This window comes from Ostrea edulis, chromosome 6 (genome assembly GCF_947568905.1).
Source record: "Ostrea edulis chromosome 6, xbOstEdul1.1, whole genome shotgun sequence".
NCBI lineage: Eukaryota > Metazoa > Mollusca > Bivalvia > Ostreida > Ostreidae > Ostrea > Ostrea edulis.
The window spans coordinates 75,427,180-75,441,871 of NC_079169.1; the positions used below are offsets into that span (position 1 = coordinate 75,427,180).

The 14,692-nt window shown below is 34.1% G+C and overlaps 1 protein-coding gene across 2 annotated transcripts; it reads left to right on the forward strand.

Annotated features, from left to right (window-relative positions):
* The first annotated feature begins 1,966 nt into the window (after nt 1–1,966).
* Nucleotides 1,967–12,660, forward strand: LOC125647894 (uncharacterized). 2 transcript variants are annotated; one of them, XM_048874731.2, is made up of 7 exons: nt 1,967–2,481; nt 7,879–7,997; nt 9,114–9,309; nt 9,494–10,128; nt 10,807–10,974; nt 11,127–11,255; nt 11,474–12,660. In XM_048874731.2, the coding sequence occupies exons 2-7, from the start codon at nt 7,959–7,961 to the stop codon at nt 11,549–11,551; spliced, it is 1,245 nt and encodes a 414-aa protein (XP_048730688.2). In that variant the 5' UTR covers nt 1,967–2,481; nt 7,879–7,958; the 3' UTR covers nt 11,552–12,660. The 2 variants fall into 2 exon arrangements, with proteins under 2 accessions (XP_048730688.2, XP_048730687.2); XM_048874730.2 differs by having other exon boundaries at nt 1,968–2,481; nt 9,093–9,309.
* The last annotated feature ends 2,032 nt before the right edge of the window (nt 12,661–14,692 follow it).

The window sequence follows — 14,692 nt, forward strand, 5'->3', positions numbered from 1 at the left end:
GTTAGAATTCGTACTCCATGCTCTGAGTCATTTTGGCTGGTTGGAAACGAAATTGAATAAATCAAAAAGACAAACGATATGTCCATGTTTATTATTTGAATTTATTACATATTCTAACGAATAAATTTTCACGAAAATGAGATGCCCTTATTAATATAACAACCAGACATTGCTCAGCAAATACTCTGGATAATTTAAACCGTATATCTTGAGGCGTAAATTAAGATTGGACAACTTGAAATCGTAAAAGAAGGCAAATATGATGTTGACATATTTTTTGTTTATGAAAACGTGAGAATCTATATTAATACATATGATTATTGTTTGTGACTCTTCTTCCTGCTAAAGAAGTTAGAGGGCAAAACAAGGATGCTGTTTACTTTGCATTGAGATTAAGGAGAATTATACTCTTTAGAAAGAACGATGGAAATTAACCGGAAATTAAGGACCATTGCTATTTTGAAGTATAACTTACGATTTTTATCTTGCATTATTATCTAGTTTTATTATGCCTTTTATCCGTTCCAAATGGTATCATTTCGTTCAACATCGTTACCCAAGAGCAGGAAGTTTGTCATACATAGTAAGAAAATAAATAAATTCTTCAAAATGAAATAAAAAGGATTATCTTTAAATAGACGATCAGCATAAGACATGTGTTTTACGTTACTGCAGATATATCTATTGATTTTTTCTTTGGTGAAATCGTCCCATTTCTTTTGGAAATCCATCTCTCTTTCTTTTTGTCTATCTATCTATCTATCTATCTATCTATCTATTTATCTCTCTCTATCTCTCTATCTATCTATCTAATCTAATATATCTACCTGAGAGTAAATGGTAACAGTTTCCATACCATGAAAGACGAGTTTAAAATGCAACGAAAATTAGGAAATGGTTGTATGCATGTTCAGGGATAATCATCTCTTGATATTCATAATACATGTATCTGCAGCACCACTGTCATCGGAGTGTATATATATATATATATATATATATATATATATATATATATATATATATATATAAATATATAAAGAGAAAAACGACGTAGACATAACCTGATGTTTATACGTTTAGAAATGCAGCGCGGTGCGTTCGTGCTTGCGGCCTTACAACAATATTTGCAATGCTTTTCTCTCCTTGGATTTAAATATCTTATTGATTTTTTGTCTTACACATAATCTGGATGAAAAATACCATAACACCTAATTTTGCAACAAACAAGTATATTGCACACATAAATCAGCACAGCTATTATCTGCACACTTACGTAATATCGCTGTATCAACAATGCAGACATGTTATTGGTTAATCGGCGTATTTCCGGATACCCGATCATAACACCAATGAAATCGTTCCGCGTCGTCTATGACATGTTGAAAGTGTGTAAATGGTGATAATTATATTGTTTTGACTTATCAATCTTTGATGATTGAAGGTGTGGTTCACTGACAACATGCCTGTTAATGCTTATCTGTATTACAATATCGATGTCATACATATTGATTTTGGTTTTATTCCTTGTTCATAATTTACCAGCCAGATAATGTTCATGAATAGTATTCTTGAATTATTTGAAATAATTGTTTTCATTGGATGAACCAACACGATTTCATATTATATTCCTAAATTAAGAAAGCCTATATATAATTAAACACGATTCTGAAGCACAGAATTAACATCTGTTACGCAATACAACAAATTATAAAAAAAAAAAAATAACTTCAGATTGAAATACGCATGTATATATACATAAGAGAAATGCATTGAAATTTAAAAAAAATCAACAGACATATAGTACGTCATTAATTGAGATGTTGGTGATCAGGTTTGATTGATCAAACGCTGTCTGTGCAGTTGGAATTTTTTTTTATAAGGTGAAACAATCATTTATAGCATTGCAGGTTGTTACCGCAGTAGTTTTATATCATTTCAGCATGGTTGACTGGTCTCGTGTGATGGCCAAACACATTCGAAGTTTGCCAAGCCAATACCGTCTGCGCTTTCATCAGAAGACGACTAGCTAAATCAATTCACCTGTAGCAGACGTCCCGTGTAAAATCATGAATGGAGACAATACTACTTGCTATCACAAGACTCTGAATATTCCATGTGACCTTTTATATTTCTAATAATATTATCCAATCAGAAAGCAACTTCCTGTCAACTCGTGGTAGAGTGCATTGCTTCCTTTTTTCATCCAATAAAGTGTGGGGTACCATATTTGTTTATTTTAACCACTTGATTTAACTTCCTACGTTTAAAAATAAACACAATACACACGACAGATAAATTCATTATGTATTTAAAACCCAACTTAAATATTCTGTGTTTATTTTCAAAAAAGTTTTGTATGTAAACAGACATGCAATTTTGCACTGTGAAATATTCGAGTGGACTTGAAGTAAACAGTAAATATTAGTGAGGAAGTTAAAGCATGCATTTGTTGGATTATTGTGAGATATCAATATCATATAGGTATGTTATGTTTGATTAATTTGATGGAATAAATGTATTACGATTATTTTACTATATAGTGAGGTTATAGTACAAGTATTCAAACAACGAAGGTCAGTTTTGTGTTTTGGAATAATCAAAATTTTAGTAAGTAATCTGCTTTACTATTCGTTTATTTTGGAATTATGCTTTTTTTTCATGTAGATTTTTTTTTTTAATTTATGGATGTAAAACTTTCCACTTATCGTTGATTTAAATCAATATATGTGAATGAATCCGTTTAGCCACTGTTGTACTGACATTTATGTTACAAGGTTGCAAATCTTTTGCATTCACATCAACCTTTCTACCTCGAACCTAATACCACCCATATTATCAGATAATCAATGCAATACGAATTATTGATCGCGCAATACCTAATATCCACATTTATAATGTTTTTGCCTTCGATAACTTTATCAATTAAAATGACAGTCATTTCATCATGAATGTGAACGATGTGCGTATGGATCTTGATATAATGACAGGGAATTCCGATAGAAATTAAAATAAAATGTAAATGTAAAAAAAATTATTTCATGTGAAGGCACGAACAGCACCGCCTCACGCCAGCGTGTTCTTCATGAAGCGTCGACGTGTTTCACGAAAGCGTGGCAGTCCATCAGTCCATGCCCTCATGCGTTTTATTTCTTAATTATCTTCTTCACCACTGAATGATTTATGGATTGAAAAGGCAATTGCATCATTTCATAAAATGATGGAGAAGTGTATCATGTGTGTGTGTGTGTGTGTGTGTGTGTGTGGTGAATACACTTTTAAAAGGATATTACATTTAGTAAATTTACGATCTTTTGAAATGATAATGCTGGTATAAAACTTACCGATAAAATACACAGAAATACTAGATAAATATGACAATGATTTGATGCTGCAACCCACTCGCTTATTAGTGGGTGCTTTATATATGGACATACATATGTATGTATACATGTATGTACATTTTATCACAGGCACCTGAAGTGTGGATAGCTTGTATAGATCTTATGTACATACCCCTCCCCTAAGATATATTGGTATCTCACAAGTGGTCATCTCTAAAGCTTACAGAAGGTACAAACTGACTATCCAGAACGACTTATGAGGGTGATCGGTGGGGGAAATAACATATTTTGGATACATTTTTGGTTCTGTATAAAATAATTTCATTCTAGAGGGGGTATGTACATAAGATCTATGAAAGCTATCCATATTTCAGGTGCCTGTGCATTTTATGTGCATGTATGTTTGTGTATGTATGTATACTCCCTTTTGATGACATGTCTTGGTTGAAGTATACATCATTAACGGACCTGTTGCCTGGTATTTAATCCATATCAACTATATCACTGCCACCGATGTTTATAATGAATAGCATATCCCTTTCTCAAAATATTTTTTTTTTAAATTAGAATCAGTGTCAGCTTAGTTTTCTTGAAATATCAATGATGAATGCACGCCTTTTGTTTAAGTTTTAAAAACTTGTACCCACTCCAAAATTGTTCAGGCGTTATATATACACAATAACAAATAGGTTCAAACCAAAATTGTTCATAAATAGGTTCAAACCAAAATTGTTCATAAAATATGTTCAAACCAAAATTGTTCATAAAATATGTTCAAACCAAAATTGTTCATAAAATATGTTCAAACCAAAATTGTTCATAAAATATGTTCAAACCAAAATTGTTCATAAAATATGTTCAAACCAAAATTGTACATATATGTGGAACAACTAGTATATTCAAATCACAACCAGCAGAATGATACACAATGATAACTATACACAGCTTTTTTCGGGAATGAAGGTAAATTTTGCCTACCCATTTTAATGTAAACGAAAAAACAAGATCTTTGCGTCCTTTCAAAACTGCCCAGTATCATGAGAGTATATAACAGCATTAGGACACAGATATTTATACTATAAAAAACTGACCTCAGTTCAAAATCAACATGATGCGATCTTTCAACTGCTTCTGTAATCACAATAAGAACATACTTCCTAATTGAAGCTAAACAGAAGTTGAAAAAGAATATTTCTGTGGGAGAGATACTTCAATATACTATACATAATACAATAATAAACATTCTGTATTATTGTGTCATTCCCAGTTTCTTGACAAGAAATTGTAGTAATTAGAAAAGGGCGATCGGATTCCTTCATTTGCATTAGAGTGTATTAATCCAGGTCCACACAACGAGCCCCTGATAGATTTTATATGTACATAATTAATATGTGTCGGTCAGTGAACTTTTCATTGAGTTGATGTTCCTCCTTGGCATACACTAGTCCTTTGTGACGTCACCTGAAGGAAACACACATTGAAACAAACATCGAAACACTATGAAATTCATGGTGGAAAAATAAAGAATAAGTTTTCCCATTGAGATGTACGACTTTTGAAAACATGTCGCTGTTATATGTCAGCATGTCAGGAACACAAATTACGTATAGATACCTTTTTACGTTCAGTATGCTTCTATTTCATTCATTCATGCATACTTTATTTTCTCCTAAATGAGGTCTCCATTTCTCTTAAGATTATAAGAAAATTTCAGCATGAGACACACATACGGAAAGATATTTAGTTTTTATCCCAGTGTTTTTCTGTTTAGTATACACATGTATATGTAGAAGGTGCAGACATGTTATGAATTACAACAACAAGATAAACAATACAAACAAGTTGTTTTCTTGAGAGGTAAATGAACAAATGTACTATAAGAATAAACACCGATATTGGAGACAAGGCCGAGTCTCTGTGTGGTCGCCCTCTCCTGCAAAGTCTGTATACCGAGACGAAAGTTATTAAAAACAGAGAAAATGTATATTAAAAGTCCAAGTAACCGAAGTATCGGAAAATTGAGATGAAGCGCAGTTTAGATGGTCTATCCAGGTGGTCCGTGTTTGTCTAACTTTCTATTTTGCATTGCTTATAATTGATCATTGTTTATTATCTTCACCTTTCCTGTTTCTATTTCTATTACGATATACCATATATTGCCGAGTGTTAATTGATATGCGTCGTAAACAATGAACAAATACAATACATATACCACCCCTGAAATATAAAACTATTTTTGATTGTAGAATATTTTAGGTAGTAGATATAACGGTAGGATGAAAATGTACGACAGCGTCCCCGAAAAGGGTTTTTAAATGGCTATTAAATCATTTGATTTATTGTACCAAAATGATGATAAAGTTTCAAAATGTAGCTTAAAATTATGTAAAACCTCCTTGGTATGGTTACCATTAACAACAAATCATAAGAACCGGATTATTTATAACAAAAGTGGACCATAAACTTAAAAAGAAAAGAAGGTAAATACAGGAAAAAATTGTTTAAATATTGTATTGGGGCTACTTTTAGTAGAACTAAAAATATTTCAAATTCTAAACAATTTTTACGACATGTATTATAGCGCTTTGTATTATATGAACACTGATGTGTCTGTTGAGGAGCTGTCTGTCGGGACTCGTCTCTTTATAAATAGTATATGTAGTCGAGGGTAACATTGTTACACTATGTACTGTTTGTTTTATTACACTAAATGTCATCTAATTTATCTACCTTACTATCTATCAATCAAAAAAAATCCCTTTACTTTATTTGAATACCCACTTCCGCCCCTACCCGGGATTGAACTCATGACCTGCGAAACCAATCTTCTGGCACCATGTGACAATCTCTCTCTCTCTCTCTCTCTCTCTCTCTCTCTCTCGCACAAAAATTCAACTGAATTATTTTTTAGCTAACTAACCAACCAAAAAGTCAACATGGCGAAATTCAAAATTAAAAAGTTCAAAACGTATACTTTTTGCGATAGCTAGCCGGGGCGTGTAAGTACCGCACTGTCTAATCCGAGATTCCTCTGACTCTTACCCCCGCTTTTATATTTGACATGTGCGGGGGAGAGTCAGAGCGGACTCCATATTGAAAAGTGGGAATTCAGCGACACCAGCTGGTGTCGCTGCTTTACCTACCTCTTACAACTTTATTTCGCGGACCCATCTTCCAAGACGCGATTATTCATTTATCGGAAGATTATTCTACAAATACATCATGATTAATACGATGCTATCGCCGTTTAAACGATGGAATTTTGTGTTTATATGTGCTGACGTCATGCGCAAAGAAATCAAATGGCGAGGCGGCGACCTAATTCAAGTGATGCTCAATTTGTCGGTGTTAGGGCCGTTTAAACGGCGATAGCATCGTATTAATCATGATGTCTTTGTAGAATAATCTTCCGATAAATGAATAATCGCGTCTTGGAAGATGGGTCCGCGAAATAAAGTTGTAAGAGGTAGGTAAAGCAGCGACACCAGCTGGTGTCGCTGAATTCCCACTTTTCAATATGGAGTCCGCTCTGACTCTCCCCCGCACATGTCAAATATAAAAACGGGGGTAAGAGTCAGAGGAATCTCGGATTACGCACTGTCATACCCTATAGGCATCATTTATTATCAACCTTCCAAAATCTACGGCGAACCGTACGGCCATCAATGTGATGTGTAGTATAGGAAAGGATGAAATTTTGGACTAGACTGGTTCTCGAACCTGGTGCCCCTGCATTACTATAGTTACGTACTTTAACCACTGAGCTATCCAGGCTGATATCCACGGTCCTCGTAGCCCTATATTATACAATATTCCGTCCTTAAATTGTATTCGTCATCGACGAGGCACACAACCTAGATTCTTTTCGTCCCTGACAGGACAACCTAGAAGTCCGGTGTTGGTAAACGGCAACAGATGTAGTAAAGGAAAGGAGACAAGTTTGGACCGGGAATCGAACCCAGGACTCCTGCATTACTAGTCAGATGCTCTAACCAAAGTCCTGTACTACATAACCATGGTACATGTAGAAAAAAATTAACGACATTTGAAAAATATCATAATCCGTAAAAAAAAAAAAAAAAATTGTTTTACGTGTAGAATGATGACTTGAAAAAACATACATGTGTGTGTATGAATATAATGGTGTTATTAATACTCACTTTATTCTCCCTCTGTCACGTGGGTTGGTAGCAAGGCGACTCCTGTGGTCCTGTTTTAATTTCATTTATGTTTTTATGATACGCCACGAGTGTATGCGAGATATTCACTTATACAACATCACGTTGTTTCATTGCGCATGTACGTAGCCATGACATGTGCAGTATTTAAACAAGTGCCATTTGTATTGTCATAAATGTGTTAATTTGATTGACTTTACTCAAAGGAATACAAGGCTGTGAGAAGCTAAACGCTTATATTGCTAAAAGCTGATATTTCTCTTCTATTTATTTAAGCATTTTCAATGCGTTGAATATATTGAAAATAACTGTGATTTGATGGACATTTTTTCCAGAGAACATACTGGTTATATTTGCAGGTCACAGGAGTTTGAAAATTAAAGAGCCTTCTAGGAGAGCAATTTTTCCTGCAAAATTTAATCTTGCTCAGGAATCAGTCATGCATGTTCCGGGGCACTACGGTCCCGCACCGTCCCAGGTAAGGGGTTTTTCTACGTGTGCCAAACTGAAGAAAGTTTAGAATTAGCAAAACTTTTATCATCTCTTTAAAGCAAAAATATTCTCTTCTACTTCTTGGTATTTTATTTATCACTTTTTAGCCATAGAATAATATATTTCATTGTTGCATGTTTTTCGTAAAACTTTAAAAAGGGAACTAACTCTGCACATTTCTAAAAATTTTGATTGCTTGCATTTCGTTATATCAAAAGAGATACTCATTCCCATCACAGCCACCGTGGTACTGCTCAGATTGACTAATACTTCCCTTCAACACGCGATACTATAGCTAAATCTATTCAGAACGTTGTCAATGTTAGTGGGATGGATGTTAGTGAACTAAACGATAGCATTACCCGGGGGTGATTGTATTAATTACAAGTATTTTGTGTTAGATGTTATTTCCATTGTACATAACCACGAATGTGAATTCACATCTTTTTTTGGGGATTGTATTATAAACAAAATGGAGGATTATTATCACTTTTATGTGGACGACAAATTTTTGTGCAATAAAGACACATTAGAATTTGAAATTGACTTTGATGAGAACAAAAAAGAACTTGTTCGTGTACGGAGAGAAAACGTGATAGAATCTTTTTTCGCGCCGTACAAAACTTATATGGAATTTTTCTCCGGTGATCAAGATTGTGCTAAAGTAAGACAAAATTTTACTATAAAAATTATTAAATTATCATTAAATCATTTTTATTTTCAAAGTATATTTTTGTAAATGTTCAATAAAAAGATATAATTTTTTTTTTTATATCTGCTCTGTGAATTCCTTCTTTTGGAAAAATGAAGGCATGTTGTATATTTCCTTTGATTGTGATAACCATAAGCAGATAATTTTCATAGAGTCATAATACCTGAACAAACAATACACACCTATTTTCATAACACCAGGTTCATCATCATTCAGACATCGATTCGAACGTTGGAAGTAAAATTACTTGGAATTTTGAGTGTATTATCGAGCGAAAATAGGTTTTCCATTCGCCCTCGCTATTTCTTAATGTTAGTTGAATTATATGCTTGTTATTATGCTTTATTTCACCCTGTGTCTTACCTTCAGCTCTATCTTCAACAACAACAGCAGCAGCACCACCATCATCAACATAATCAGATTAGAAACTATCAGGGTAGATGTCATTCCAACCCTTTTGTTCACGCTATGGAGGATCTAAATATCTCTCATTACCAGGACTCTCACAGATTGAGACCTCAGGTCAACCCCTCCTCACAGAGCAGTAGTGTAATGATACAGCCAGAGAGCCCTGTCTCACACAGGAGTAAGTGTTCTCCCTATTATGACTATTTTAAGGATTCTTCTCTTTTTTCATGATCTTCATTCATCTGAGTATGATGATATATTGCAAGCTATTTCTTTTCATATTCAATAAGCAAACTTTGTGGTGTTTTTGCAGTACATGTATAAGTGTTGTTTCAGAAATTATTTATTATTTTTTTTTACAGACAGCCAGTCTTCGTCTTGTCCCGTGTCTCCTAATTCCAGCTGTGGCAGCCCTAGGTCATCTCATTATCCAGAATTAGTGTCATCACCACTGCATTACGAGAATGTTCCTCATCTTCAAAGTTCTAATCCCGCATTTCCTTCAAATCAGCAAGCATTCCACCACCTTGCTTATCAACGCCAGTACAATGACAACCGGCTCAGCGATGGTGAACATATTCGGGCGCGAAATAATGCAAATCGACTTGATTCTCCGAATAATGGTAATTCCATAGCGTCCCCAAACACGCCTTACTACCAATCCTCTTCATCATCGCCAGATGTACGTAGCGGAATTTCGCAGTCTCCTTTCCTCCAAAGCAGGGTACCTATGGTGAACCCATACACAAGGACCTCCGCACTGTACCCTCCGCACCCATCCTCACCTCCAGTCTCTGGTCATAATGGACAAGATTTAAGCTCATCGTCTCACTCTTGCCACATTTCGCAACAGAACAGCAACCAGCACCTACAAGTGATGAATTGTTCCGACCAGATGTCAAACTCAGTAGACACTAGTAATCCTGGGATTGTTCCCCATCCAGATATCCGCCAGTACCCAGACGGTTTTCCAATGTCCCAACAACAACAAATTATGGTAGGTGTATACGTTAATAGAAAATTGATCAAAAGGCATGAGATGTCAATTCGAACAATTTTTAAATTTTGATCTATGATAAAGTTGCTGTAATTCGTTTGAAATGAACAATAGAAAAAAAGCAATCTTTGATAAAAATTTCGTGAAAATTACATGACATATGTCTGCAATTAATTATTTACTTCATACGATGGTGATTCGGCCATTATTTCTATTCAATTAAAAGAAACTTTATATCAAAATTGCAACAAAAGGTTGCAGGACGTAGAAATTCTAAAGTGGCAATGGTGATTAAAAAAGTAAAGTAAACATGAAGCAAACACGACTTCAACAGACAGCTAATAGTTCTGAGTGAATCAAACGAGTTTTGAATGTATGTCCGCTCTTTTTAATTTGCTTTACACAGCTACATACGTACGTGTAGTTCTCCGTTACCTGGAACGCGCACGCAGGTAGTTATCAATTAATTAACACTCGACAAGACGTGTTTCAACGATTAAATATCACAATTAAGTACCGTGGTACCGTAATGATTTAAATGTCAATTCATTCTAAGGCCAGAATGTCCGTAGTCCAGTACATTCTTGACGTTTTAATAAAACACTAATAATTTTACTAGCTTCTTTATCACAGAAAACAAAATAAGCATATATTAAGTAGATGAATAATCTCATTAAGGTGCTGAATGGTGAAAATATTCCCTCTGCGTCATGTCCCTTTCCAATGTCAGAGCTTCCGGAAGAGGAACCTCTCTATGTTAATGCCAAGCAGTATCACAGGATTCTGAAACGACGACAAGCACGGGCGAAACTGGAGGCCCAAGGCAAAATTCCAAAGGAGAGAAAAGTATATATATCTTTCTCCGTTGCCTTTGAATATCATAATCCGTTGGTTCAACAGTTCGACTTAATTTTCTGATAGTTCCTATTGTAACTAAATATTTGTGTTGAATACTAGTGAGTATATTCTTGAAAAACACTGGTTTTAATACTTTATAGAAATACCTCCATGAATCCCGTCATAGACACGCCATGAATCGCTACCGAGGTGAGGGTGGCCGCTTTTTCTCCGCAAGCTCCAAAGAAATCAAAAAGGAATTGGAGGATTCTATCAAAAAAGAACCACAGGTAAAAATTAAACCGAATCAATGATGCGATCTTTGATTTCTCTCTAACAAGTTCCTTTAAATACATATTATCTATATGAATATTTGTGTACTTCTTTAGCCAGTAAAATGTATATATATATATATATATATATATATATATATATATAGTCAGAGGCTGCTAAATGTTTCATTTTCCATGAGTACTCCATGACATATAATTTCTTTTATATTAATTAGGATTATGAGCTCGAGGAGTCACATGATCCAGGATTTCTGACCTTCAGCGACATACACAAGAATACTCTGGAAACTTGAGGAAATGCGCAAAATGTGCCTTTTTCTACATTGTTCAAAAATGACAGATCACTTGATGTATATGTGTCCTGATTTTTAACTTTTTATTGGGTATTGAGAATTACTGAAGAAAATATGTAATACAAATAATGATATTTTCTCTGTTTATGAACTCTTTTTGCGGGTTATTGACCGTCTATAAGCAAGTTTAGCCAATAAAAATAAGAGTATTATTGTTAGCATGTTGTATACACTTACAGGAGCTTAAATGAGCACACGGAGACGTAGCTGCAGAACTGTAGCTCTCTGAAAAAATATTTTGACGGAACAAAATATTTTTTCAGAGAGCTACAGTTCTGCAGCTAACGGAGACGTAGAATATGTATTTTCAAATTCTATTTTAGTTTATCTGCAAGTTTTTCCATGTTGCAAATAAGACTAGTCACTTAATATATGTAAAAGAAAACTGTTCATATACAATGTGTTCATCAACTGTTATGTAGTTATAGAAAAATGGTGTTATTAAAATATTTATTTAAAAATCAATTGTCATTGTTTAAGGATGAAATATAGACATTTAAGAAAGATATTCTCCCTGGATTTCATTGTGCATATATATATATATATATATATATATATATATGAAGATTTTCATTTTATTATTTCTGGTGAAGAATTGCAATAAAAATCCACTCACAATGAAATGCAATTATAGTACGCGTAATTCATATTGCTGTTTTAAATATCATAATCATTTGACTTACATTTTATATGCATGCGCAATACTGTACTCGAGCTTGCAAAGTGTGGGTCATTGTAAGATTGGGTCTCTGATGTTTTCATGAAGATCTGATTTTTTTGTTTAATATTGATATATTCAGACATTGCTTTAAAGGAAATTGGTTTAGTTTGATGGTCGATATTTTAAGAATTGCTACATCTTATTCCGTCCCCTCTTCCGGTGATAAAATGGCTGAGCTTACATTGTAAAGATTTATCTGCAATGGATGTGAAATAAATATGATGTATACTGAGAGCCCACTGTCTTATACTTTACTGTTACTTGTGTACTTCAATCATTTCTATGGCAAGTTTTTTTTAATGAAATAAATGAATGATGAAGGAATCAGCACAGTTGTTAAATAATTTATCGTAGTTCCACCCTCCTGTGATGTCATAAGATTTCGCAAAGTCAATGATTTATTAAAGATTTATGCATGACAGGAATATAAATTTTGTTGGAGTCTTTTTCAGTAGTTATTGTACAAAATCCTGTTAACCATATGTCAAGGGTTAAATAATGTTGTAATGATTTTTCCCGAGTTCATGTAGACTCCAAATGCAGTAAAGATGATAAAGCTGTTTATTATGGAATTTTGAACGTGATGAAAGTGGTCAATGTAAGGTAACGTGGTAACCATGCAAGACAGCTTAGAAAATCCAGAAGATTTCTGAAGTAATAGTGAACAAATGCTGTAAAGCTATTTAAGTTCAAGTCCGTCTCTTGAGGTGTCGGGATTTTTTAATGATAAAAACAGGTGCGTGATGTTAAAGTTAGCGCTAGACATGCGCACTCACTCACAGAACCAGAAAAACAAGTCTAACACACCCTTACTCCCCCGGGCATTCCAATAATAGTAACCACTATCAAAGGGAATTAACTCTCACACAATGAATGAATGAAAGAATGAATGAACAAATAAATGAACGCAAGTCAATTTGTCAATGAAACAAATTAAACGCCAATTATGATAATGAATAAATTACATCCCGTGACACATATTTAATATTTCAAAAGTCGAAGTTATATATGAATAATCAATTATGAGTTTCAAAACATTGAATTCAAGGGCAATAACCCTGTTTTCATAGAATCCTTTATCAAGTCCATTATGTGATATATTTCACAAACATTTTAGATTTTTTTAAAGAAATGGTTTCATGAAATTGTTATGAATACTATTATATCGTTTTTAACCCGTTTTTGTGAAAGTTTGATAATGCTGTTAAAGGAAAATAGCAATTTTCTGACGTTGATAACAGGTATATGTGTGCTAATTGATAAAAAAATTATTTAAAATATCTCAACACACTTATTTTATCATTGTTATTTGTTACTAAGATGTATCGTCTAAAGAATCAACAATCAAATATAAGATTGAACCTATAATTCTAGAAGGGCGGAATTACTTTAAAAGAATAAAATCCAAAACAATCAACGATCAGTTCCAGCTTGTACTGTCGTCTTACGGCTCTTCAGGCAGTCTGTCTTCAATGTTTCATAGTTACATGGTAACTATATAAACAGTGGCGGATTTAGGGGGAGGGTGCAGGCTCCCCCCCCCCCCCCCCGCCTCAAATTTTCAAATTTAAGGTAAATCGTGGTATCTTGTATAGAAAAATATACTAAACGATAAAAGAAGCAATAATTTCTTCCACTCCCGGAGAAATAAACGGCAAAATCTTTTGATTTCTTGAATTACTTTATTGGGAGAACTTAATTTTTTTCCAAAAGCCCTTAAAATGTGTGTGATTTTATTAATTTCACCTTATTAAAAATGATAGAAAATAGTACAAATGACTATAAATAGGAGACATATTTCAAGCCCTATAAAATCTGTAAAATCCAGGTCCCACTGGGGGCCTCAAGGCGGTCCCCAGACCCCCTGCCTCATAAAGTGGCGCCCCCCGTAACCGCATTTCCTGGATCCGCCCCTGATATACATATCTGTGTGTGTTGTTTAGACCTCAGGAAGAATACGCCCAGTTGATGTCAAACTTTGGAAACTAAAATGGGTAATACTTAATTAATAAGCCAACTCTACCTAAGTAGTGTGCTCTTGATATAGTATATTTTGTATGTATGCCTTCCCTATCTATATATCCTTCTGGTTCTTGGTGCACGATCCTGCATTTCCCCAAAGTGTATCATATTTCAGCACTATTATACAGGGATATCTTTGAAACTTTCCCATTGAATGGAGGACTCGCTTCTTCCGTTCATTGAAACTAAATCTCATTTAGCTGAAAATACTTTTATCTAGTCTGATCAAACTTTTAAAACATCGAGAATATGAATAACGGCTACAAATACAAACTTTTACCACGTTATCAGCAGAGATCGTGTTTGGCTCTATTGATACTGTGCACAACTACATCTAC

Excerpts from the sequence above, each read along its gene's own strand:
- LOC125647894 (XM_048874730.2), top strand. The coding sequence starts at position 7,959 with ATGCATGTTCCGGGGCACTACGGTCCCGCACCGTCCCAG. Across the intron at positions 10,129-10,806 it reads CCCAACAACAACAAATTATG|GTGCTGAATGGTGAAAATAT; the intron begins GTAGGTGTATAC and ends AATCTCATTAAG. Across the intron at positions 10,975-11,126 it reads AAATTCCAAAGGAGAGAAAA|AAATACCTCCATGAATCCCG; the intron begins GTATATATATCT and ends AATACTTTATAG.